We start from the raw sequence: 26,775 nt of genomic DNA, 5'->3' as shown, positions 1-26,775 counted from the left end.
CACTCACTCGATCCTGCCACTGGTCTGAAAACAGTGTGCAGCGGATACTAGCCACCGCTCCGAAATGATGGAGGCTCCACAGGTATGGCCTTGGCTGCCAAAATGCAGGCTGACCTGCCACGGCCACTCCCCGACATCTGCATCCGTGCCTCCGACGATGCGGTTGTGTTTATAGGGCCGAACCCCACAATCTAAAAAAGAGGGAGAGGTGGGTTCTCATTGAGCAAGCAGTTCATTGCCTTGTTTATCACAATCCCTCCAGAGCCCCCCAGTTACCCCTTCTCTAGCCATGCGGTCTCAGACTCAAGGAGGTGAGAGTGGTGGGCAAAAGTGGAAAAAGGGAACTAAACGGTATACGGGGAAGCAAGGGGAGGGGATGGTTGCTGAATATCAACTAGCTTTGGGGACCTATCCCAAAAAGCCTGATGCTCTGCTTATGAGAGAATTATTTAGTGATTGTTCTTCCACATTTAGGAAATGAGTACAAAGACAAGGGCTCCGAGTGGGAAGAGGGCCCAAGATGACATGGTACATGGGGAGGGGTGGAAAGAAGGGTTTAGGAATAAGTTTATTAAAAACTTTAAAGTAACAACATCAAACCACATGAAGCCTTCAAAGGGGAAAATCAGTACTTACTGCAGTTCACCTCATCAGACCCATCTAGACAGTCCTCTTTCGCATCACACTCTGGGTTTACCACCCCAATGCAGATATCACTTTTACACTTATATGTAAAATCTGCGCAGGCGGTTTCTGTGGCTGGAGAGGGTGGGCGACGGAGGAGAGAACAATTAAGAGTTGGGTCAGCATGAGAAAGGGAATGTTGTTCAGTAAAACTTCCAATATTTGAACAATAGATATGGAGAAAGTAAATAACCAAAAACCCTTATGAAACAAGTCGAAACCCCTTCCCACATGTAGACCACACTACCATAGGCAGTATTAGGGTGAACTTCACCACCATAATTAAGAGACCAATCCCGCCCAACTATCAGATTTCAAATTAAGAGACATACTTGAGCCAGTAAGCATAAACCTTGGTTTTCACACTCCCTGCTCACTTTCACTGCCGCTCTGGTATGCTGTACATGTGCCCTAACATATACATACTAAGGTATACAAAAAAAGAGATGGGCGGAATACCTGAATTAATCTTGGCCACTGATAATTACTCGGGCCCCATCCCAGATCATTGTTATTTTACACACTATACCACCACAGTTTGGACCCAGCCATAAGCAAATCAGCCTTGACCCTGCTCCAATGGAACAGTCCAGCCAACATTGTGAGGCCAGGCCCTACCTGGACCAGAGCACAAGCAATATAGGACCAGTTGTGTCTTAGTTAGGGCTCATCAGCCAGGTACCGCTGGTTCCAGTGACAGTGTGCATGGGACCCATGTCTGGACACACCAATCCCACTTGAATTAACCATAACATATACACAAACGACACCGGCAACATCACAGGCAGCAGTGCCAGCATTACGTACAAACGTACACAGAGTACAGGTGCAGGACAAACCGCTGCAGTGCATGTTCCCCTCACAAAAATAACACTCAGTTAGAGTTCCATGTTTTACGATAATTATTTTTCTGATACTTCCATTCTGCATTCATCTATAGTTCTGTGTTTTGAAAAAATGTAGGTACAAATAGAGTTTTCCCACATGTATTTCACCAATAAACTTACTTTCACATCTTCATGCCTAAAGTTCTAGCGGTATATGCACCCGTATGGTTCTAGTGGTATATGCACCCAGATGGTTCTAGTGGTATATGCACCCAGATGGTTCTAGCGGTATATGCACCCAGATGGTTCTAGCGGTATATGCACCCAGATGGTTCTAGCGGTATATGCACCCAGATGGTTCTAGCGGTATATGCACCCAGATGGTTCTAGCGGTATATGCACCCAGATGGTTCTAGCGGTATATGCACCCAGATGGTTCTAGCGGTATATGCACCCAGATGGTTCTAGCGGTATATGCACCCAGATGGTTCTAGCGGTATATGCACCCAGATGGTTCTAGCGGTATATGTACCCGTATGCGGCTTGCAACAACCTTCCCTGGCTAAATCGCTGGCCACAGTTTGCAGTCAGTTACAATATTTTACACATGTAACCCATCTAATGCTCACAGTTTATCCAAACTTCTGAAAAGTAATTTATGAGGAGGAGGATGATGATGATGATGATGATGGCGGCCACATTTTCGCTCCTCTGTCCATGTCTATTCACCTTTATTTACATCCATTCCGAGTGAGATGTTACTGCTCACAACGACGTTTGGCTACTCACCAGAGTAATGAAGGTTGGTGTGGGTAAAACAATATAGCAATTCTGATGAGTTTCCAGTTTCCTTTCCATCTCATCACTCACCCACCATATCTCTGGAAAGGACGGCTCCATTTTATTTTACACATTCTCAGAAAGAAAGGTTGTTTATCCATAGTTCAAACGAAAGAACGCTTTTACACTTCAGGAAGTCTTTTCAGTATGTGGCTGACTTAAGATTCATGTTTCTTCTTTTTCACCTCTTAATACTGCAGCGGCCAAATGGGGTACTTTGTGAGCAGTCATTGAGGTGCTCCTCTAGAATAGTCATGATCTTATTTTCTTTATCTGCTTCTTCAATTAAATGCATAGTTTGTGACATAGATGTCTGAAGCAAAGATATCTATTAATCATATATTTTGCTTCTGCCCTACCTTATTTACTCAGGTGACTAAAATGTGTCACTATTGTTGTATGCCTTCAACATATTACTTAGGCCTTCAAAATCAGAAGAAAAAAAACATTACATTCTCACTTTTACTCTTTCTGTGGTACCATGTGAGATATGCAAATAAACGATACATATGAAACTGCACATAATGTCAATAACTACTCTGCTTTAGGGACAGAAAAAAAAATTGCTAATAAAAAATCTCAGGCTAATAGAAAAAGGATTGACCTTCCTGCTTCTGATTCTAATCTGGTTAACATAACAGGTCCTTTGCCTTTGAAAGTCTTTAAATCACATATCCCACAGGCGAACATTCAAGAGCCACTTTGCTCTGCCACATTTTTGTGGTGATTCTAGGAAATAACCATCTATGAGCCTTACTTCAACTAATAAAAGATTTGAAAAGATCAGCCATCCCATGTCAAATCTTCTTCTGGTCATGTTAGAGACTAACAAAACTTGGAGAATTTGTCCAATCTTGAACAAAGAATAACTGTGAAACAAAGATTCGCCATCCAGCAGATGAAATATCTGAAACTTTAAAAATTGAAATTGCCCCGGCAGAATTCTTGCTGAGGATTTGAAAAATAAAAATCACATAAATAATATATGGTGTTTCAGAGGAGCCTGATAGTAAGCACCTTTTCTTACATTTCTTTCCCTAAACTTTTGGAATAACACGTTCTTTCCAGCGTTAATATTTACAGAGCATAGTGGCTGGTAGGAAGGAACATGTTTTGGAGTGAAAACCTTAAACTTAGATGTGTTATTGTTCTCTTCTTGGAATATACAAAGTTGTTTAACATTACTGTGGCCTAAGGCGGTTATATCGCTTCGCTGGTTGGGAGAAAGATTTCCCTTTCACAAGCTGTTGCTAGGGCCCCAGCTACAACTCTAAACAGATTTTCATCTTAGACCCACCTTGAGAAACAAAACAACAAAAATTAACAGGAAAGAATAAAGCAATTGCTTATTGCAAACCCTGCAGAGTTGAGGGAATAGATCATTAAACAAAAATAGGGTTACATGGATGCAAGCCTTGTGGCCTTTGTTCACTGATACCATTATCATCGCTTATTGTGTTTTCTTTTATAGGTTCATTTTGTTTGTTTCTTCCCTATTACCGTCTTCCATAAATACATTTTGTATATTTGGAGTACAATACCTTTCTATTGTATCTCCATCTGATCCAGTTTAAACATAAGGTCCCCAATGTGGTTCTCATTGCTCAAAGTGTATTTGTATTTATATTTAGTTTTCTCTCTGTCAGGAGTCTATTTCTTATAGGAGGACTCCTGTTTTCACTTTTTTTATTCTCCCTTTACACTCCCTCCTATTGATTCTTCTGTTTAGGCATTGTTCAGTCTTATGTTCGGTCTAAAGTGCAGGATGTATTTACTTGTTTTATTCTGTTACAATATTACAGATAATTTCTTAGAATGTTAAGGCCTTTGCCAATCCCATTAACAGAGTTCTCAGTCATTGAACAAGAACGAAATTTGGTATTGCATGCCTATATAAAAAGTATCTCTCAGATGCCGGGGCCACTCATTTCAGAAGCTTTAGATTTGAAGTCGATTTTGGCCCTCCCGCATTAAGGAAAAATAATTTTACTCTGATGATTATTTTAATTAATAAATCGTTATATGGCACCACTGTTACAAAGGATAAAGGGCCAGATGTATCAAGAATGCCTTTTGCGAGTCGGAAATAGCGATTAAGAAATAGCTATTTCTGATTCGGAAATTCAATGTGTCACATTTGCGATTCGGTAATAGCGATTTCTTAAAAATCGCAAATGCTATTACCGAATCGCAAATTGCGATACCGGCACCATTCGCACCTATGGGCCTGTAGGCCCATATTAGCGAATTGTTTGCATTTCCAAAATTGCGATTTCTTAACTGGAAATCACAATTTTGGAAATGCAAAACCCCAGGGTGCTGGGGGGCTAAGGCCCCCTCTGCTGCACCCCAAAACGTTTTTTAGGACATGTAAGGTGCACACATGCCAAAAGGGCATGTGTGCTTTACATGTACATTTTAAAAATGCATTTTTAATGCATTTTTAAAATTTGCACATGGTTACCACCAAGTTCAACTTGGTGGTAATAGCGATTCCTTAATGTCCAATTCGCATTAAGGAATTGCTTCTTACATGTGCTTTAGAAATCGCAAATAAGGAATCCTTATTTGCCATTTCTTATTTAGAGAGTCGCAATTTGCGACTCTCTAAACAGGGTCGCAATTTTAAGGAATCGGTATTTTAGTGATTCCTTAAAATTGCTTTCAGAATGCCTTTAATACATTCTGAAATATCTTTTTGCATTCGCAAACGGGCATTCGCACCGTTTGTGAATGCAAAAAGCTTTGATACATCTGGTCCAAAGATGTTAACCATAGATGGTGCTCTGCTGATTTGATGCTTAACCAAATATATTTAACTATTTTTAATATTTACAGTCCAAATAATACGGATTTATAAATTATAATTTTTTATTACTAATAGAAATTGCTTACACATGTAAATTTTTTAGTAGCTGGTGACAAATCAAGTTTTTGATCCCTTTTTAGAAAGGAAATCTGAAACTAGATACTAAAGGTTTTAGTAGTATTTTTACACAAAGTCTATCTGTAACCTAGATGTTCACGAATTTTTCTTTTTCTTGTCCATATATACTTCTTAATCCGTGTTAGAATATATTTTTTCAATGCGTAAACATAACTAACTTGGTACATTCTTGTAAAAAATCTGCCTTTTCTGCATGGTCATCCCACATTTTTCAACTTTTCTGGACACATATTGCTGAGTTTTGAACTTTGTGTACTATACCCCTTCTAAAAATGGAGAAAAGTGTCAGTGCTTCTCTATAAACATGGCTGAATTAGCTCATCCATGACTGATATTTAGCTTGCCCATAAATCCCTAGTTTACAGTTTAGGAAATACACCCAGGGCCTGGAAATTCAATTCCACCTGTGGATTTGTGGATTGCAAGCACTTATGGTGTCATCCACAGGGTTGGCCTGGAAAACATGGGTTTAGGCTTACTATGTGTAGCCTGACTACATCAACCCTGGTGTAAAGTCTGTCAAAATAATGTTTTGTTTTTCTCCAGGTGGTAAACCCTTCATTTTAAATAATAATAAATCACACCCAAGTACACCATATCGTCCACAAGGTAGGCTGCCTGGAATTTAAAAGTGGAACATACGTGGAATTAAAGTTGGGAGATTCCTCCAGTCACTAGACCACAAGTCCTGGATCTTTGAAAATGTCAATTTACAGATTAATAGTGACATTACAGGACCTAAGGTGTTTAATATAAGGGTTGTGGTTTGCAGGTTTACAATTTTGGAGCTATGGGACATTGACCCTACAGCCATTTTGCTTCGAGTGTTTCAAAAGTCGTGTGTAAGGGGCAGATTCAGACTGAATTCTAAAATCTCTGGCTGGGGCAATGTGCTCCTTTAGCCCTTCCTTGGTGCAATGAAGGGCTGGCAAAGGCCTGGTGGAGGGTAAATCAATTTTCAGACAGAGATCAGAGGGCAAAGAATTTTCAATTCCTGAATTCTCTTGTGCAGAAGGTGGTGGTATTATATGGTTTGCTTGCTCAATAAAGCAAGGAAGAAAGGATGGGGGGTAGCATTGAAGTAAAGCAGAGTTTGCTAATCCTGCCAATATATTAGATATGCAGAGGGACACACTAGAAAACATGTGACAATATTGTGATTTTAGATCTTAAAAGGGAACAAATCAACATCAGGGGACTTAGGGAGAATATTCAGAATGTCTGATCCCATTTCCTCACACTAATGTCTCACGAACACATTCTTAAATCAATAGGAGGCGGGAACATCAATTTCAGTATAAAATAAAGAACCGCATATGGGAACACACAAACCTGGCAGACAGTCCACAAACAAAATAATATAGTTAGAATGTAAGCACCTTAGCTAGACTTACTACCACACCTAATAAAAATCCCATTCAATTTCCAACTAAGAATTCACGTAACCTGACATGCCTTCCACAGCTTATAAATACCAGACTCAAATTTGTGATCAGACCCTCATGCCAAGAGTGGGAAGGTACCAATCTGGATTGGCTCTCTTAGGCCGTAACAAAAGCAAAATACACAGAGAATAAATACCACAGCCCTGGTCCATGCATGAGTAGGTCATCCATTCCAGGTTTATTCGTTGCCTTATGGGATTTGAAGTCTTGGTTTTGTAATGGATTGAATAGGACTGCCAATCTTGGAAGTCTATAATGAATGAGCTACTCATGCATGGACCTGTGAAACTTGAGTTCTACAATATACGCAACCTAACAGGCGCTTGATGCACTGATTTCTGGCTGGTTGATTAACTACATCCGTACAATGCACTTTGCTCCAACTGGTCTCTGGATGATGATGTAAGGCTATTTCAGTGATTTGAAGGCTGTCATGAAATAGACCATAGGTGGAACCAGGCAGCCACACTCAGTAGTTTACACACAGGGCTACACTAGGCCTGCTGCCACCTCAGAAAAAAACTTAAAGTTTCAGGCTCTCAGTTGATGAAAACCTGTTGGGCTGCCTGCGAAGTACCAGGAAATACATAGTCCTGAATCTTCTAATTTGTATATCAGCACCTTGGTGATCCAATGTACTTGAAAGGTGAGAATTATGTTATTCCTGACCTCCCCAAATTAATTAAGAATGCATATCTCAGGATACACCTAATATGTACACAAATGAACTTTATTTAGTTGGTCACTTGGTGCTGTACAATGAGTAAGAAGATTATTTTGCTCTTGCAAACTATATGAATTAAAGAAACAACCTAGCTCTTAAGGGCTGTGGAAGAATTATAGCGAGTACTGCTAGAAATGACAACATTTAACAAAATCCAAGCAGGACTAGCAACAAGAAAAGAAAAACTGCAATAAGAAAAAAAGATACAAAATGGACACAGGAGAGAAGCCTGGATACTGGTGAACATATTGATAGCGAGTGAATTCCTATGGGTAACGAGACTCAAGGTAAGGGAATGCTGCACGGGTGTAAGGGGGTGGGGGAGAGGAAGAATCAAATCTACAGAAAAAGTTGATTTTGAAAAGGCTTCACCTGATGTAATTCAGGTAGAACATAGCTCTCTGTACCCAACCCTGGGTCTCCTAGGCGTCATGGATTTTTAAGTCATGAATGAATTCTGGATGAAGATAAGTGCCTTGAAGATTATGTAGCGAATATTTTAAAGTAAAGTAATGGGATAACCGGTGGTGATCTAGAAGGCGGGAAGCGGATGATCATATGATTCCGTGAGCTGTAATGCTCAGGACAGACCGGTGGAGGAAACAGCACTGAGAAGTGCATCAATAGTGCTTGGTATGGAGTACCAGTGCCTGAATGCTTCCAGAGTCAGAGGTCACAAGAATACCATCTTTTCCAGGGCCATCATGTTGACATGAAGGTGATCTTATCATAATAGCTCAAGCCTAATTACAGGAAGGGAGTGGCATACCACTGGGTGGTACTCACAGTTGGTAGCAGCTGTCTCAGTGCACAGAATGGCTGGCACTACCCAGCAGAGTGCCCGGATGCTCATTACTTGCACCAACACGAACAACTGAAATGACATGTACCAGTGAGTCCGTGTGGTAAGCCTGATTTAAGAGTGATACTATGCAACCCTGAGGATAGCCTGCTTGCTCACGGGGAGACGGAACAGATTTTCTATTAAAAGAAACAAAAATCCAGCAGAATTTACCATTCAAACTGTATATGCTAGGAGAAGCTGAGCAACTTTACCACACATCTGTCCAGGCAGAAGTGAAGTGGCTGACTGAGAAGTGAAGTGGCTGACTGAGAATTGAGGTTCTCCCCTCCTACTGACGGGCACCTCTAAGAGGGAGCCTCTGAATGGGCCAAAATCAGTCACATGTCAAGCAGCAAAGATGTAAGCATGACATGCGAGTCAACATGTGACAGACTGCCCAATGTCACCTTTTTCAGAGCCATCAATCTTTCCAGGAAATCAACCATTCTCGTACTATAAAATATCCCTGGCCCCTCCAATGATACAGATGTTAAATTTTCAAAGTGAAGATCTCAAAACATGTAATCCTTGGACCTTATTGCACATTCCGTCCTTACCCTTAGCGTTTACAAGTTACTGTTCCACCCCTAAATTAGTACATACTGTTCTTGCACAAGTCCTCGTCACTCTTGTCCTCGCAGTCGACGATGCCATCACACCGTTTAACGCTGGCGACGCACGATCCACTGGCGCACTTCCACTGGTCCGAGTCGCACACTGTACCAGGGCGAAGGAAGGCAAAGAGAGGGCATCACAAACTGAAGCAGTCACAAAGTACAGTCTACCAAAGGTGCAAGCCATGAGGGTAATCAATAGAAGCGGACTGATCTGCTAAGCAAGCCACTGTTTCATCCTTCCGTTCTTTCCAGAATGCCCATATAATGTTATCAGATTTGGCATTCGAACCTTTAACAAGAAATGGGTGCCCAATACACCCGGTTTTCAATATTAACCCACACCGGGGGTCAAAGTAAAGGAATATCTTGCTCCCCCTCTCAGATGAAAATATAGACTCATGATCCATCATAACTCAAATTTATATAAAGTCGCATCAGAACAATCACTCAATGTTCCCAAACATTTTTAGCAGATCTCCAGATTTCATTACTTTGTTGCATTATTAAAACTTTAAGGAATGTGTTAATTTCTCATCAAACTACTTAGTGGAGGTCGAGCGTCTGAGACAGTTATTCCATTCCTGCTCTTCCCATAAGGTCAATTTAATTTGGTCTATGGCCTGTGTCTGGACATTGTCCCATATCAAATACATCAGGCCCCTTTCATGACCCACACCTGGGCAAGCGGTGCAAACATTTTTCCAGATCACATATCACTACTGGAAGTCACCTCTAAAGGTCTCACAAACATCACTTACTGTACCAAGTATCCCACTGCTTCTTACTGTCCCATAGTCCAAGGGTAAGGACCACCATCCCTCCAGACCTTGAAGCCATCATTTCCCAAGAGTTTATGCTCCAGGGCAGACCACAGTTATTCATGAAGACCCATGCTCTGAGCTGAAGTTTTAAAAGGGATTTATATGTCCCCCTCATGGAGGCCACTTACAGACCAGTTTCTCCCTCTTAAGCTTCGACAGCCGTGGGATGCTGTGCAATGCATCTGGCGAACTGAATAAGGAAGTCACTTACTACAGGTTTCATTGCAGATCCCCCATTTATGTTAATTTCCTGCTGCCCATTTGTCACTTACTGCAGTTTCGTTCATCGCTGTTGTCTCCACAGTCATTGACATGGTCACAGACCCACATCTTCGTCTTGCAGAGGCCGTTGTCACAGCGGAACTGGGCAGCATCACAGACTGTCGATAAAATGGCAAAGGTCAACTGGCAAGTTCCTAAAAGTTACTTTTATACATAACATGTGATGGATTAGCGAGCCACAAATAATTAGTTACTTGTTACAGATTGGTAATATCAGATCCATTTTGAAACCCAGATGGACACCAAACAAGTTACTGTATCACTTTGGAACTTGTATCCTTAGTTTGTCGGATGCCTTTATCATCAAAGTGAACATTCAACTAATTGTTAGGTTATTACTGAAAGAAGTGACAACACAAGAAAAGAAAAAAGTGTCCCCATCACTTGTGTTTCCCTGCACGTGTGGAGGCCCTGTGGTCTTATGGCTGCGTCAAAACACCGTCTTGGGTTCCCGCTCTACGAATAGGTATCCATTTATCCAAGCATGCAGAACAAAGAAAGATGGGCGGCTAGGAAAAGGGAAGGTAGAACCATTAAAGTGGGTCTGTAATCATTAAACGTACTAGGGCGACTACTGTGAGTACCAGTAGCATATCCCTTGGGCCCCCATCCATTCCATGGTGCACACGTGAAGATGGCCAACAGCTGAACTAACCAGACAAGATCAATTCCAGCCAATTCTTAGAATTACATCTTTCATACTGTGGCTAAGTTACTGACATAATCCAGGACAGACACAAGCATTACATCAGAACAGCCAGCCACTGCTCGTGCTCCCATCAGAGTGGCTTTACATGTAGTCACCATGTTGGGGTCAGGCATTTAGACCCCGCACAGAGTTGAAGGCGCATTAATTTATTAGCGCGTCTGTGCCATTACAAGCAAGAGTGAAGTATATGCAGTTTGGTCCTCTCTCCACCGCCACCCACTAAAAAGGGACAGTCTGGCCCAAACAGTTTAGCCACATCCCATCTCAACAGAATACATGCAATAGCAGCTGTTACTGTGTTACGAGGTCTCATCTGTGGGGCGCATCACGAGTCCCAGTGATAAAGCACGCCTAGCATCCTTGCCTAGGCATTTGTCATGTGGAACAAAGCATTTTTTTTTTTTTTTTGATAGATGAAAAGTCCAGAATATAAAAGCCTGAATCAAGCTGAACCCATTGCTGTTACTCTAGCAATATTCCATTCCATCATTTGTTTGTATGTCTACTCTGTTACAGACTGGGACTAACCTTCTGCAAATATGTATTGGCTTTACCACAAAAGGGGTCGTACAGCTTGGTTCCGTTTATCTGGGCAGGAAGCTAGAGATTTAGTCAGTCACCTGTTCACATAATAGGATGTCCTGGGACTGAACACTCGCAGTTCAATTTTAAAAGCCACCTAGACCTGGGGGCAGTCATTCCCTGGGGCGGCCACCAGGCTTTGGACACGTTTTTACATCAGGCATATAACAGACACGCTCCAGGATTTAATTTAGAAAGAGTTTAGTACAAATGTACGTTATTTCTCCTCATTATAATGTAGCCTAAAACTAAGTTTTCTCTGGATTGTCTATTTCTGTTTTCTTAATATTTTTATACCATACTGCCCTCGATGCACAGTGCTCCGAGGACCAAGGAGTAGTTCATGTAATAAAGTGAAAGGGAAAATAACCTCTAGGTAGAGTGAGCTGCAGACTACAAGTGCTCCAGTGAAGGCCACGTGGCTACTTTAAAGAGACTATTGTTAGGAAAAGCTTCTCCGAAGCACCGGCACTGGAGTTTCAGCCCTGCATGTATATCAGACGTAGGTTGAAACAATGATTGGACTCACACTTTAAGGCATTAGGCCATCCACTAGTCATGGGGCTTTAATCCAGACAGAGCACGCATGAGCAGTAGGGTCTTATACATGGAGCATTTACACAATATCTTTAAGACCCACTTACATATAATACACTTAAATTAAACTCATTTATATATTGCGTGGTGATGTTGAAAATCATATGTGGATTAAGCTCCTTGGATCACGAATCAAGTATCAAGGTCTGTGTGGGGTCAGTGGCATTTAACAAATGTGTCTTGGAACAATCCAACCATTAAGATGGAATCACACAAAACGTAAGGGCCGTTTGCCTATACTTAGATTTTTACTTCTTTTGTGCTAGCAAACCTGTGTAAGAGAAGTCCAAATGAGGAAGATTTATTTGAATAATCAAAAATTCAGGTCAGGGCCGGAGACTGTGAACCCAAAGCAGCCCTGGCAATTTTGTCAGACCAGCCCCCAGGCCGCGGGGTGGGGGTGAGGTGGGCTGGGGGAGGATTGCAGGCAGGGGGGGTGCAGTGGCGGGGGAAGAGTGCGGATCAGTCCTGCTTGCCCTACTGGAGGCTGAGTTTGCAGCACCGGTGCAAAACCGGCCCCCAGTAATAAAACTGCCCCCCACCGCTTCAAAACCGGCCGCCACCCTTCCAGCCCACTAGGAAAATGGCAGATGCCCGCTACAGCCAGTCTTGCCCAGATTGAGATCATGGTCTAAGGAAATCGATCAAACATCCAAGTGCTCTCCTGGGAGTGGAGGGCCTTTTCTGCATGAATACATGGCCATACATCTACAGTAATCACCTCACTAAGTCATTATGGACAATTACTTATAAAAGTCTATCTTCCAAATCTCACAGGAGCTCAGCTAGAAGCCTGCTTACATTGGTGAGATTTTCGTTATACAATCAGTGCTAGAAACTGTGATAAGGTCTATATTTGCATTTTGTCTTCTCTTTGAGAACTTGCCTTAATTGCCAAAGTAGGTGGATCCCTTTGTTAGTTTGCTTTGTGGCTCAAAGACTGCTCATTTTTACTTAAACTTAAGACTCACCCAAACATAAGACACTTTTCTTCAACACAATTTACTGTAGATTAAGGGTGGGTGGAACTAAGAGATTTACTCTGCGGAATTACATATAAACTCCATGAGATTCTACAGAGTTCTGCGAGCGGGTGGAATTCGGGCAGGTCGTGCAGCTTCTACTGATTTTTAGCACTGCGCTGTGAAAACAGCACAAACTGCACCACGTAGCGTGCCAGAGGGCACTGCTTCTTTCAGCCACTCGAGTAGGTTTTCTCAACACAACCTGCCACGACCGCCGCATTGAGAAATCTTGCCAGGAGGCGTTCTAAAGCCCAAAAATCACACTAGGGGATGCAAATTGTCACTTGTGCTTACCAACTGAACGTTGGCGACCCGCACATAAGAAAATACTCCACCACGTTGCAGTTGGTGAAGTTTTGCTGGAACATGGAGTGGTCAAACCTGTGTGAACTCCGCCGGTAGAGCGAAATGTTTTGCCCAGCCCTACTGTAGCTTATATATGCTTTGGACTTGGGTTTGTATATTGACATTCAAGATCATTTTTTCCCCCCAAGGACACAAAGTTTTCACCATCAACGTGACCACTACAGCAGAGGATCCAGTGCTTGATTTGTTATAAAAAAATAAAAAGTGCCAGGGCCCTTCTCGGGAGACTACTGCAGCCTGCGTCCCCCATTGCCACGACCAGCGCTGCCACTGACAGTACCAACACAACTGCTAACCATTGCACTTCTACAAGTGTGACAATTCAGAGTATTCAGCCCACCCAAAGCTATATTAATGGCACGAGCGGCAGGTGTTAGTCTTTAATGTATAATGGTTTATTAGACTCACTTGTGCTCATCCGAAAACTAGACAGACAGCACCACCATATCGTGGACTGTCACTGGAGCCAATGCTGACAATTAAGTGCTGGTACCAGGCACTGGAAACCACTGGCTCAAATTAAGCACTGACAGGCTTCAAACAAAATTGTGTGCCTGATAAAATGGCACACAATTTTATAATATAAAATAAAGGTGTGCCAACGGGGTAGACCTTGTTTGAAAGATAAACTGCTGAAGGGAAGAAACTCTTACAGCCTGCCAGAGCTGGTGTTTACAGACTCCAAGCATCTAGAACACACACGGTCAGGTGTGGCCATAAACACTGCAGCTTCGACCTGCAAATAATTGAAGCTGCAGGATGGAGGAGGCCTGAGCCTTTGCTGGAGATATAGAACAATGTGCTGTAGGGCGAGTTACTATCACTTTTCTGGCAGAAGATGCGGTTTAAAACAGGATAACCCTAGCATAGTATGTAGGCAGCATACAGTCCTAATGTACATAACAACTAATACAAATATATAAAAATGTATTTGAAATACTTTAAAGCACCTTGGTTCCTGGATTCTGATTACCAATGGACTTGGGCTCATGGTATATGGCAAAGACCAGTTTTGGAGCTAGAATTATCCAAGGTTAGTAGTGGCCTTAGGTTTAGGGCAAAGATTAGGTTTAGGTTAAGATTAGCACTAGGCTCAGGGTCAAGGAATGAATTGCTATTAGGCTTAGGATCAAAAGACAGAGCAAAATCGGCTTTTCCATCTATCATTATTCTTAGAACGACGCTCTAGGCTTAGTCTCTTAAGGTTGAGACTTTTGGGTAATAAAATGAAAAAAAAATCAAAATCGTACCATCATTATCACAACGTTTTTGATGCTGGTCAAATATTGCATTCATGTTTTAGTACTTTGAATTCCTGTATTTTATTTTAGGTTAACTTTTTTAGGGTTGAAAGTCTATGAGTGTGTATCTTGATTAAGAGAAACTGGGCAGTATCTTCAAGGGGATATTGAACTCTGAGATTAAAAAAGTAATATCGTAACCTCCAAATTGAAGCCCTGGTGATTCTGGTCAAGAGAGAATTGAAAATCTGTAAACCTGGCAAAAAACATTAGGTCTTCAGTACTAGGGATCCTTGAAGACATCCGAAGATAACACTAAGGGCCAGATATAGAACTCGGTGGAGGGGTTATTCCGTCACAATGGTGACCGATATCCCATCCACCAAAATCTAAATCTCATTAAATCCTATGGGATGTAGAATTTGGTGGTTGGGGTGTCCGTCACCGCTGTGATGGAGTGGCCCCTCCGCAGAGTTCTTAATCAGGCCCTTAACCTGCAGAGAGCTTATCAGCGCACTGGAATCAAGAGAGCCTTGACATGGAAAGACAGCAATTGCAATGTCCTTATTTCGAGGAGTTAAGTGAAGCAGGCAGTGTTGGGGGGGGGGAATCAGAAGCAGAGATTGGGGATCACCAAACTTTTCAAGCTTGTGCAAAGATCTGCTTTTCAAAGCAGCGGGAAAGCTGTTTCTGCCGCAGGAAATGAGCGCTCAAGACGGAGTACTGGCGCCCCTCTGACTCTTTGCTGCCTACCTCCTTCAGCTGTCCCTCCGCGGGGCTCTCTGTACTATGAACTGTCTCTTGCCATGAGCCTCCTGTCCTGTGGCCCCCCCACTGTCCCCAAATTATCCTGTGGCTCTAGTCCCCACTGACCATCCCGCAATGTCTGCTCCTCCCCTCCCGGGCTTCCCTGCACAGAGAGGGGCTATAAAGTCAGGCTCAGGATTCAGTGTCGCAGTACATCACGATGATGGGACATCCTGCGCCAGGGACTTTAAATTTATCACTGGAAGTTTTAGTAGAGTGACCAGGCGTCCCGGATTTGCCCAGACAGTCCCGGATTTTCTCAGCTGCTGTCCCAGCAGATTTCAATAAATTTACCTCATGTCCCGTTTTTCAGCAGGTAAAGATTGAAACAGCGAGAGGTACTTTTTATGGTCGAGCCTGAGTTGCATGCGCTCGCGCACGCATATCGCAGCAAGATGCTTTAGTGTTTAGAAAAGGGCTTGGAGCTCTGTCGACGTCACGTCCGTGTTTTTCATTGGTTCGTTGGCTTGCCTAATAAAATCTGCTTGCTTTCATTAGTGGAAGGCATGCATACGTCATGCCTTTTCCGGTGGCTAGCCCTCCTCGAGCGCATCGACCAAGTACAGAAAACATGCGAGGCTCGCGGTTTTCTGTCCGGCTCGTGGACTACTTTTTCTCTAATTTACTAGCGCGATTTCGCTTGGCAGAAGTCGAGCGCTTTACATAGTTAATTGCACTTTTTCAGGTTCCGTACATAAATGCACTTTTGCCGATAGGTGAAAAGTCGGGTTAGGAGTTTTCAACGCTATCAGCTCTAACATGAGCAAACGCGAGACCCGTTGCATTGCACATGATTGTTTATGTTTGAAAGCAGGACTAGTTAGAAGCTGTAATCACAAAGCAATGCACTTAATACGTATGATACTGGTTTTAAAAACTGCATTTAATTTATTCACTTGGGGCCAGATGTAGGAAACTGTTTGCGACTCGCAAACGGCAAAAATTCCGTTTGGGAGGCGCAAACCGGAGTTTCCAATGCAGAAATGCATTTTGCGAGTCGGGACCGACTCGCAAAATGCATTTCCGCATCGCAAAAAGGAAGGGGTGTTCCCTTCCTATTTGCGATTCGCAGTGGTATGCAATTCCATTTGCGACCGTATATGCGGTCGCAAATGGAGTCGCAGTCACCATCCACTTGAAGTGGATGGTAACCCACTCGTAAATTGGAAGGGGTCCCCATGGGACCCCTTCCCCTTTGTGAATGGACCCAAAAATATTTTTTCAGGGCAGGTAGTGGTCCAAGGGACCACTACCTGCCCTGAAAAAATACAGAAACAAAAGGTTTCGGATTTTTTTTTAAGTGCAGCTTGTTTTCCTTTAAGGAAAACGGGCTACACTTAAAAAAAAAAAACTGCTTTATTTATAAGCAGTCACGAACACGGAGGTCTACTGACTACAGCAGGCCTCCATGTTTGCGAGTGCCCATAGTCGCTATGGGGCCGCAATTTGCGACCCACCTAATTAATATTAATGAGGTGGGTCTTTGCGACCCCATAGCGACTCGCAGACGGTGTCTGAGACACTGTTCTGCATACCAATTTGCGAGTTGCAAATTGCGAGTCGGAAGGACTCGCAATTTGCAACTCGCAAATTGGAGTTTTGCTACATCTGGCCCTTAGTGCCCCGTTCTCTGTGTTTCTATGATGACGAGCGCTGTCATTTAAGTCATTCGGTGCTCCTTGGCTAATGTGAAATTGGAGTCCTTCTATTTTTGCGAAATGTCCCGGTTTTGGTTTTTCAAAATCTGGTCTCCCTAAGTATTAGAGAAGTAATACACGTTTGCACACGCCCAGCTCTCATTGAAAACCAGCGGTTCATGCAGTCTGGGTGCCACAGCACTCCTTTCAAATGGATCTGAGGGACGGCTGAGCTGATACCAGCGAGCCAAACACAGACCCCCATAAAAAGACAAAATAGAAAAATCGCATTCTTTAACTACACTCTGGTCTCTTTGTCCTGGCAAACTTGTTGCGGCATCTGGAAGAAACCGGACAGAGCTCCCTCCATTTGGGGGGAAAAGGGGCGCTACACGAAAGAGGCACTTTATGGGGCTCAATTCAAAATCCCAGAATCATTGGCATTTTATGTTTTTTCCCCCCACATAACTTGTGTCACTTTTTCCAACTTTGCGAGCCGACAGTTGACTCTTGGCATCCGGAACAATTCTCCCACGCTGAGACGATGAAGTGGTGTAAGGGGGGGGTGTCTTACCACATATGGAGCCTTCATACCGAGCCCTAAAATAAAGGAACGCAGCATATGCCACTCCACTTGAAAAGTGTTAATAGCAAGGACAATTAACCGTGGCAGCTGCCGTGTGTTCATTTTCAGGATTCTGGTATTTTGTATTGCTGCACATACAATACCCACAACAAGCTTGGCAAAGCCAATAGGTCTTGCCTATGCCAGGGCTGTTGGCTTTACCAATGTGTTTTAGCCATGTTGTTCACCAGCGTGGCTGCTGTTCAGCATGGCTAAAAGTTAGTGGCGTGGAGGAGAGTGGCTTGGAGTGTCGCAGAGTGGAATGTGACGAGTGGAGTAGTGTGTGGTAGGGTGGAGTGGCAGAGAGTGTTGTGTATTGGAGTGGGATGTGGAGTCACGTAGAGTGGCATACCGTAGTGTGTGCGGCTTTGAAGTGCACTGGTGTACAGTTTTGCAGAGCATAGTGGCATTAAGTGCAGTGGCATTGAATTCAGTGGCATACAATGAGCGTCCTAGATTGCGGTGGCATTGATTGCCATGGTGCAGATTGCAGAGAAGAGTCTATTAGCATAGGGTGCAGTGGCATAGAGTGCACAGTACAGTTGAGTGGCAAAGTGTAGTGGCATAGAGTGGTGCAGAGTATAGTGCCATACAGTGCAATGGCAAAGTGCAGATGACAGTGGTGTAGAGTTCAGTGGTGGAGAGTACACTGTTGCAGAGTGGAGTAGAGTGCCCGAGAGAGCAGTGGTGTAGAGTACAGTGATGCAGAGTAGAGTGCAGTGGTGTAAAGTGCAGTGACAGAGTGCAGTTGCACAGAGTAAATGGGCGTAGAGTGCAGTGGTTAAGAGCAGAGTTTTAGTAGAATACAATGGCAGAGTGGAGGGAGAGAGAGAGAGGGAGGGGTGAAGTGCAGTGGCACAAAGTAGATTGCTACTGAGTAGAGTGAACTGGCGCAGAGTGGAGTGGTGCAGGGTAGAGTGCAGTTGCATAGAGTGTGAAAGTAATGGCATTGAGTAAAGTGGTGTAGATTTGAGAGGTGTAGAGTGCAGTGGCACAGTTAAGGGGGGCAGAAAAGATTAGAGCGTTGTACAGTGGATTGGTGTAGAGTGCAGAGGCATAGGGTTGAGTGTTACAGAGTAAGGTGCATTGGCATTGTGTATATTGGTATAGAGTGCAGTGACAGAGTGCCGTGGCATAGAGTGCAGTGGCATAGAGTGCAGTGGCATAGAGTGCAGTGTTGCAGAGGGCATAGAGTACAGTGGCACAGAGTGAAGTTGTGCAGAGCAGATTGGTGTAGCCTGGAGTGATGTACAGTGGTGAAGAGTGCACTGGCATAGAGTAGCAAGGTACAGGGTAGAGCAGAGAGGCATAGCGTGAAGTGGTGTAGAGTGCAGTGGCATGAGTGATGCAGAATAGAGTGCAGTGGTGTACAGTGGAGGATTCATGCTGTGGTAGCAAACTGCCATTACAGACCACACATTTTCAATTGAAATGACCATTACATTTTCCAAGGTATACAGTTTTACTAACAAGACCATACAGTGCATGGATTAAAATGTGTGTAAATTGCATCACCTAGTTTAATGATTTGTTTTGATCATATTAAAGTATTTGTTTCCAACACACTTCAGAAATAACAAATGTGCTTCATTTGTGCATTCATATTTCTGATATATTCTGAAGTACTTACACAGTTCATTTACATGTTGTTGTGTTCTAGAAAAAAACCTCTTTCCTACTGCCCTGTATTCAGCACGTTTGTCACATAACTCCTCTCAACTTGAAGTCAGAGAAAGAAAAGTAAAAAAGCGCCCTTGGAAGACCGCACCTGACATTTGACCTCTGTGTTTGAATACACAGCAGATATGATGAGATAAGAACACAATTTAAAGGCCTGTTAACAGAATGCAAATTTGTGGAAGGATATAGAACACACAGTTTAGGAAACAAGAGTGACAAACTTAACTAGGAAAGCCAAAAGCAAATAAAGCCAGTAACTAGAAAGCCAGAAAGTGTGAGTTACAAATCACAAAGTCAATGGTAGTCAACAAGCGGAATGCATTCCTAGGTCAACTTTCTGAATGTCCCCAAGATGTCTGGTAGGCTGCAAACTAAAAACCTGTTGCGTGGTCCTTCAACTTTAAAACCCAGGCCACTATTCATATTCTCTTGCTCCTAAGAAAGTTGGTTCAGATGTGATCCTGAAAGTTGAACAAGTTTCCATAGCCCTTTAAGCTTTCTACTTCCTGTGCAACCACAGTGGCACTGGAAAAAATAAATCTGAAGGTGGCACACATTTTATGGCTGGTCCACAGGGAACTCCACCTCAGGGGGTTAGATAAACATGTTTCAGTCATGGCCTTGTGTCTACAAAACGAATTCCTTCTAGGAAATTGAGTTGTGGGACACATCAGTTTAAAGAAGGTTTTAATGTGGAGTGGTTTCAAAATGCAAAAACATTTTCTTCACACAGGCAGTTTAGAATTTGTTATGATGGCACATCACATCTTGGCTTCTTTTGTCCTTGCTGTACCATCTGCAGACACTACCAATATTGCTGACCACTTGCTGATCTTCCAGAGGTGCAGAGTCAATGCGTTACGAGTAAATGAGTGCCTTTTTATATCATTTTTATGACATATGTATTGCCAGGACAGCTCTTATCCACATCAAAGCACTTGATGGTTAGGTAAAAACAAAGTCAAGAGTAAGGCTGGGAACAAGCCACTTTGTGAAGGAGAGTGAATTGTGATATTATAAAAAGATATATTATAAGGAAGGTGCAGAGTAAATGTCTATCAAAAGAGATGAATCTCCAGTGGTTTTCTGAACTTGGCAAACTTGTTTATGCAATGCCATAGATAAAGCCCCCCCATCCCAGATATGACTGAGCACCCAGAGTGTATTACCGCAGTTTTTCTCATCACTCAGATCTCCACAGTCGTTCCAACCATCGCACTTCAGGGAGTCCGAGATGCACAGCCCATTGCTGCAGGAAAATTTATTCGGGCAGGCTGTGTTTAAAAATGGGAGGGAAAAAAGTTAACAAAAAGGTCAATAAATAATACTGTTAAAGTTTTATCAAAGTTCATATATAGCAGATTGACACTACATTGCATTATAAAGAACAGGTACACATGCAACTCCATTCTACTCCTTTCACCAGACTCTGAAGGGCAAGTCTAGAAGGACCCACTGGAATATGGACTTGTAACCATCGCAAAACAGACATTTCTGTTGCCGCTCAGTCACTACCACAAGAGCTATTAGTAAAGAAACAAATCTAACAGGAAGGCAAGGAGATTGAACTCTATTTTCACAATATCATTAATTCAAAGAAAGTAAAGAATCATTATTTTTACTAGGTTAACAAAGTAATTTATTTGCAAGCTTTTGTGAAGCGATTCTGGTCTTCGGGCAGTTTCCAGATGATACTTTGAAAGAAGTTTGCACAACATTTTGTTTGATAAACCTAATCTCTGTTCCCCATCACCTACAAATTATGTTAGGGAAGGCCTGCCTTCCAGCCCTGGTTCAATTTTATACTGTTTAACAAACTGTGTAGTTTGTTAAAAACCTATTTTCAAATTCAATTATATTTTTTTAACTATCAAAATGTACCAAGTAGCATGAGCATTCAGATCTTCAAATGTCAATATTAAAGCAACTTCCTAGTTAACATAAACAAAAATAGACATAATGGTTTTCTTACATTTTGATTCCAATTGATTCTATAGCCAATATTTAATAATTAGTATATCTCATTCGATCAAATTCAAATATCATTGATAGGAAGCATTTGGAAAGGTACTTTCAAATATCATTAATGACGAGGGGTACAATTTTAAATATCCACTTTTCCTTCATAAATTTAGCATTTCAGTATGTTTAAATTGAACAGTTTTCAAGCAAAGTAATGAAAGATTTAGGATCACTGTGTTCGCTAGCAGTCATTTTAATATTAGCTTTTACAGTGATAAGGAATTAGTGTATAAACAACTCTGACAGTTCTACACACACATTATAGTATCATGCAAGCATGTTTGATATACAATGTCACAATTATGTGACGAATGTCCCTCAGGAAGGGGATATTTCAAATTAAATTTTTTTTAAAAAAATATCTGGTAATCTTCTATATCAGCAGTAATATGAGCATTATAGGAAAAAAGGACTTTGAAGCATACCTTTCTTTGGTTGAATAGTTAGCAATCTATTTGAAAAGCATCTTTATATCCAATGTTGGCAGTTGAAATTGCATATAGTGCACAAATCAGCTCTTATTTTAAGACTTATTGTATTACAAATGCCTATTCTTCTACAAATATATTTACATTTGCTGTACTTGATATGACTAGATTCTACTGTTAACCTGCCAATGAGAACTCATTATGTAATTTGAAAGCTCTTGTAGTGTACTATACAAATGCCACATATTAAATTTATCATACAATCTGGATCTACTACTTAGTTCAGTACTTTAATGTTTAAAATGAGAAATAGCTGCAACATCAGCCAGTATCTAGTTATACCACTAAGGTAAGTTTATCAACTGAGTTTTAACATTTAAACTACTGTATCATTCCTAAGGAAAAATGTAATAGATTTTTTTACACTATTAAAAGGCAACGTTAGTCCACCAGCCTTTCACAATGGTTCAGATCTTCCTGAACTAATAAGAGTAACTTAGCTCAAACAGATCCTACTGAAGGTGTACTATGTGTATCTAAAGAACTATGTATCCAAAATAATAGTTTGCACTGTTCGCTTAAAAGGCCCTCAGTTACTTGAGAAGGACATTCTCTGTTTTGACAGAGATACTGTGTACGTATACCAGATTATGAGAAAATACAGCCATCAAGGATATCAAGGCACTGAAAGGCATTGGCGAAGTGAGTCCTCAGCATGTATTGAAACATAATGTATCTGCTTATCCCATTCTGTCACATTCAATAAGGATGGTTCTGAATACGCCTGAGTGGAATTTCAATTATGCCGGAGCAGTCGGAGTAATGTCATATTACTTACTGGTAATCTTCATTACTGCTGGTAATGATGTCCTCATCCCATTCATCACTAGTGAAATATTTACTATCTCACGTGCAGGCAAAAAAAGAACAGACAAATACTCTTTAAGTGTCCCTCTCCCTCCTACTGAAGGCTACATAGGTAGCACTTACCCATCATTCCGCCTGGACTACCAAGCTCCCAACCTATGAAGACCAGTAGCCCAGGAGGGAAGTAGGGAGGGGTATGGTGAACGGGAAGAGGACATCAGGACCTGGAGTAATGAAGATTACTGGTAAGTATCAGGACATTACTACCAGGTCCCCTTGTCCTCGTCCCCTTCAGCACTAGTGAGGATACTCAAGCAACCTTCCGGCCTTCATATAAAAACCACAGAAGAAAAGCAGAAGGAAAAAAAAATAAAAAATACACCACAAACCACCTGAATAATGCAGCACCACCAGTGATTTATTCAGGACAAAGAAAAAAGATAAAATCAAGACAAAACAGATTGCAGTACCCCAAACCCAAAGTTGGTATCATCACATGCCACATTCTGCAATCTGTAATGTCTCGCAAAAGTATTAGGAGAAGCCCAAGAAGCTGCCATACAAATTTCTGAAATGGAGACCCCTCTCAACTATTTCCATGAAGCAGCAATCCCCCCTGGTAGGCTGACCCTGAACCAAAATCTGAAGAGAAGCACCAGACACAGCATAAGCCAAAGCAATCAATTGCTTGATCCAAAGGCTGATAGAGAAGGAAGAAGCCTTGTCTCCCCCCTTTGAAGAGGAATCAGAAGAAACAAAGAATCAGTCTTACAAAAATACTTCATCCTGTCCAAGTCTACCAACGGGGCACGACGCACATCCAAGAGGGACCATTATGTCTCTAAATCAGACTCAGCACCATCCCCCAAAGCCTGGAGAACCATCCCCTGTGATTGATGAAACTGTGAGGCCACACCTTAGAAACAAAATAAGGACCCAAACAGAGAACCACACCATCCTCCTATAAAGAAAAATACAGCTCTGAAGCCATCAAGGTCCCCAAGCCAACGTGCAGAGGTAATGGCTACCATGAAAACAACGTTGAGCATGAGAAACCTAACATCCACCAACTCCAATGGCACAAAAGGAGGAGAAACCTACACCCTGAGATCCAAAGGCAAATTTCAAAAGGGAAACAAAGGCTTCACCAAAGGCCAGGCCAGGGAGAAACAGTGCAATAAATGAGCCACCAAGTCCTCAGTATTTGCCAAATTCTTCCAAGGGGCGCTGCAAGCCCTATTAGCATCCCATTGTCCCAGCAAGTTGGAGACCGCTAGACACATCTCAAAACCTTCCCACAAAAATTGGAAAACATCACTCAATTGGCAAGCCAGTGGGGACAACTGGAGAGGCATACACCACCACTGGAAACTACCCCAATTCCACTCATAAGACCACGAAGTGGAAGGCTTGCTGGAATTCTGGATGGCCACTGCTAAGTGCTAGGGCAACCCCTTTCCCTGCAAATCCTGTCTCTCAACTTCCAGACCAACAGACGGAGCTTTGGAAGAGAAAGGAAGGGGAGAGACCTTAGAGGAGAAGAAGAGCATGGGAGCAACCAGGGACCCTGGATTGCCAATAGCTTGAGTCGAGGAAAACACAACCTCCGGGGCCAAAAAGGAACCACTACAATCATGACTCTGTCTTCCCCTGACAGCCAGGCCAACACAGGAGTGATCAAGGGCACCAGGGTAAAGGCATACCAGTAAACAATCTGGCATCTGGAAAGTCAGCACATCCACCCTCTATGCCCCTTCCTGAGAACCTGTGAAGAAAACCTGGGAACCTGGGCACAGAGCTGGGAAGCAAAGAGGTTGAGAAAAGGTACACAAAACTTCCCGCACAACTGATGAAACACCTCCATGGTCAAGGACAGCTCCTACGAAGGAGGAAACAACCTGCTGTGGGAGTACGCTACCCCATTGTCCAATCCCCTGATGAGCACCACCACCAGAGACTGCAGATAGCATTCCCCTCCCCCCAATGAAAAATAATGGTAGCCACTGCATTGAAGGACCATTAACGAACACCCTTCTGGTAGTTCAGATAGGCCCTTGTACTCCGACTGTCTGATCTGACCACCAGATTGCACCCCACCAAGGCGTACCATAACCCACATCATAGCCCTGTACACCACAATGAATTCCCTTCAATTGGAAGAGTGCCTGCTGTCCCTGAACGACCACCTTGCCTGAAGTGACCTGTCCCTAGCGTAACCCCACCCATCTGATTGAACTGTTATCCGTTGCAAGCACCAAAGGAGGGCTCCCCTGAAGATCAACCCACCTGCTCAGATTGGCCAGGTGAGTCCATCACTTCAAGACATCCACCACCTCCTCAGCCACTGGAACCACACAATAAAAATCCCTGGAATCTCAAAAAGTGTGCAGATGAAACCAAAGTGGAAGGAGGTGGAAGCGGGCCAAGGGCACCGTGAACACTGCTGCCATATGTCCTAACAGCATCAACCACAGTTGCACAGGCAAGGATGGACAATCCATGGCTTGCACGGCCAAGAACCACAGGATCTCCGACTTCTGCTCCGGAGGGCACACCCTGTTGAGGTCTGTCCGAAAAACAGATCCTTATAAATGTCATATCCCTGGAGGGAACCAGTTGAAACTTGGCCTGAATGATGAGGAAGCCATGAGCCTGAACCTGTGATCAGACAAAGACCAGATCCTGAAGCAACTGATACCATGTGGGAGAATGCAGCAGCCAATCGTTCAAATACAGGTATAGGTAGAACTTGAAAAACATTACCTGCTATACATTTCAGAACTATAACTGTTGTCATACCCAGTCTCACTGTGTTTGTTCCTCAGTGTTGCAGCAGTTTGGTAGCTGGGTAGGTGCCATTTACTCTGCTATGCACTTTTCAAAAATTTCTATTAGGCAAATACCATATGCTCTGCTTTGCCCCTTATTTAGGCATGCTCTGTGATTTAGTTTGAGTAAACTATGTCAAGATCTGTTTACCTGCTAATGCAAACAGGTGATACCGATTAGATGAAAGTGTCTGTTTCCTGTTGACCTCAAGGTTGTCTGATGTTTGTCAAGGTCACCTGTCATGATTGCTTGTTGTTTACGTGTTCAGCTGCTCTGCCGTGTAATTAAAGGCCTCCACTCCTTGCCTCCGCTTCTTTCCAGAGACAGCCTTCTGATTGGCAGGAAACACTCAGTAACATTCAAGAAGGCTCCAGATAAACACTTCTATGACAGGCTATAAATACAGCATTCAAACACAGCCCAATGCTTGGCTTCATCAATCCATCTTGGGAAAGAGCAGTCTCTCCAACCAGCGCCACCTTTGGATTCTGAGCTCCCGCCACCAGAACAACTTGTGCCTGGAAGCCAGCAACCCCACTTGAAACTCCATCCCTTCATGACAGTCACTAACAATCTTGAACCCTGGAACCTAGATGATTAGCCGGCGCCACCATTCAGCAATTGCCTTAACTTTGACCATCTTTTCACTGTTTAATGCTCCAGCTAGTCCACTCCATTAGACTGACCTCTGGGTAGTGCATTTACCAGGCGTTTCTAGGTTTAGTATTCCCTTTTCCTTCAAGGACACCCTAACCTTTTAAGTTTGAATAAGAAAGCATTCGCTAAAGGAAAAGGAGTAGTTGCGTGAAGTAACACATTAAGGACAGAAAGATTTCAGAATCATCTGAGCAGAGGCTAAAGGATACATGCTCAGGATTCAGCCCAGTGCTTAGTGCTCAAGGGCTCTTCACGTGGACTCAAATTTCTTATAGTAATTGTTTAGTATGTTTCATTAAGGATTCGCACCTCAGGCTGACTGTAAAGCATCCATGCATGGTTATCTGAAGTGATTGCGTTCTTGTTTCAGAGTACCGCTCCTGACCAAAGGAGTGCATTTTGCACTTAGAACATGAGAGGTCCTGCTTAAAAGGATTAAAACCCACCAACTAACCTTTTCCCGGGACCTCTAAGTACACCTTTCTCGGTCTCCAACTCCTCATTTACCTCGTTAGTCACTGGTATCAGTTATCTCCTGTGATATTAATGATTAACCTAAAGGGGACGTGTTGGAAGATAGTTGCTCCTGCAGAAGTTCTGGGAATTTAGATGCGCATGCAGTATTGATTGAGTTTTTTCCAGGATTCACAGACATTCTTAGGAATCCAGAGG

The 26,775-nt window shown here is 42.7% G+C and overlaps 1 protein-coding gene across 1 annotated transcript in view; it reads right to left on the bottom strand.

Moving 5' to 3' along the window:
- LOC138246484 (suppressor of tumorigenicity 14 protein-like) overlaps nucleotides 1-26,775 on the bottom strand; it is a 128,955-nt gene that overhangs the window by 5,422 nt on the left and 96,758 nt on the right. Inside the window, exons 12-16 of the mRNA XM_069201121.1 lie at nucleotides 20,470-20,574; nucleotides 10,022-10,129; nucleotides 8,915-9,028; nucleotides 637-759; nucleotides 8-191 (exon numbers count right to left, since the gene is read on the bottom strand). Coding sequence (XP_069057222.1) covers nucleotides 8-191; nucleotides 637-759; nucleotides 8,915-9,028; nucleotides 10,022-10,129; nucleotides 20,470-20,574 — 634 coding nt within the window. The remainder of the gene's footprint in view (nucleotides 1-7; nucleotides 192-636; nucleotides 760-8,914; nucleotides 9,029-10,021; nucleotides 10,130-20,469; nucleotides 20,575-26,775) is intronic.

The sequence above is a fragment of the Pleurodeles waltl genome, chromosome 7 (genome assembly GCF_031143425.1).
Source record: "Pleurodeles waltl isolate 20211129_DDA chromosome 7, aPleWal1.hap1.20221129, whole genome shotgun sequence".
NCBI classification, from domain to species: domain Eukaryota; kingdom Metazoa; phylum Chordata; class Amphibia; order Caudata; family Salamandridae; genus Pleurodeles; species Pleurodeles waltl.
Note: the sequence above shows the minus strand (reverse complement) of the source record. Positions and strands in the feature narration are given on the sequence as shown.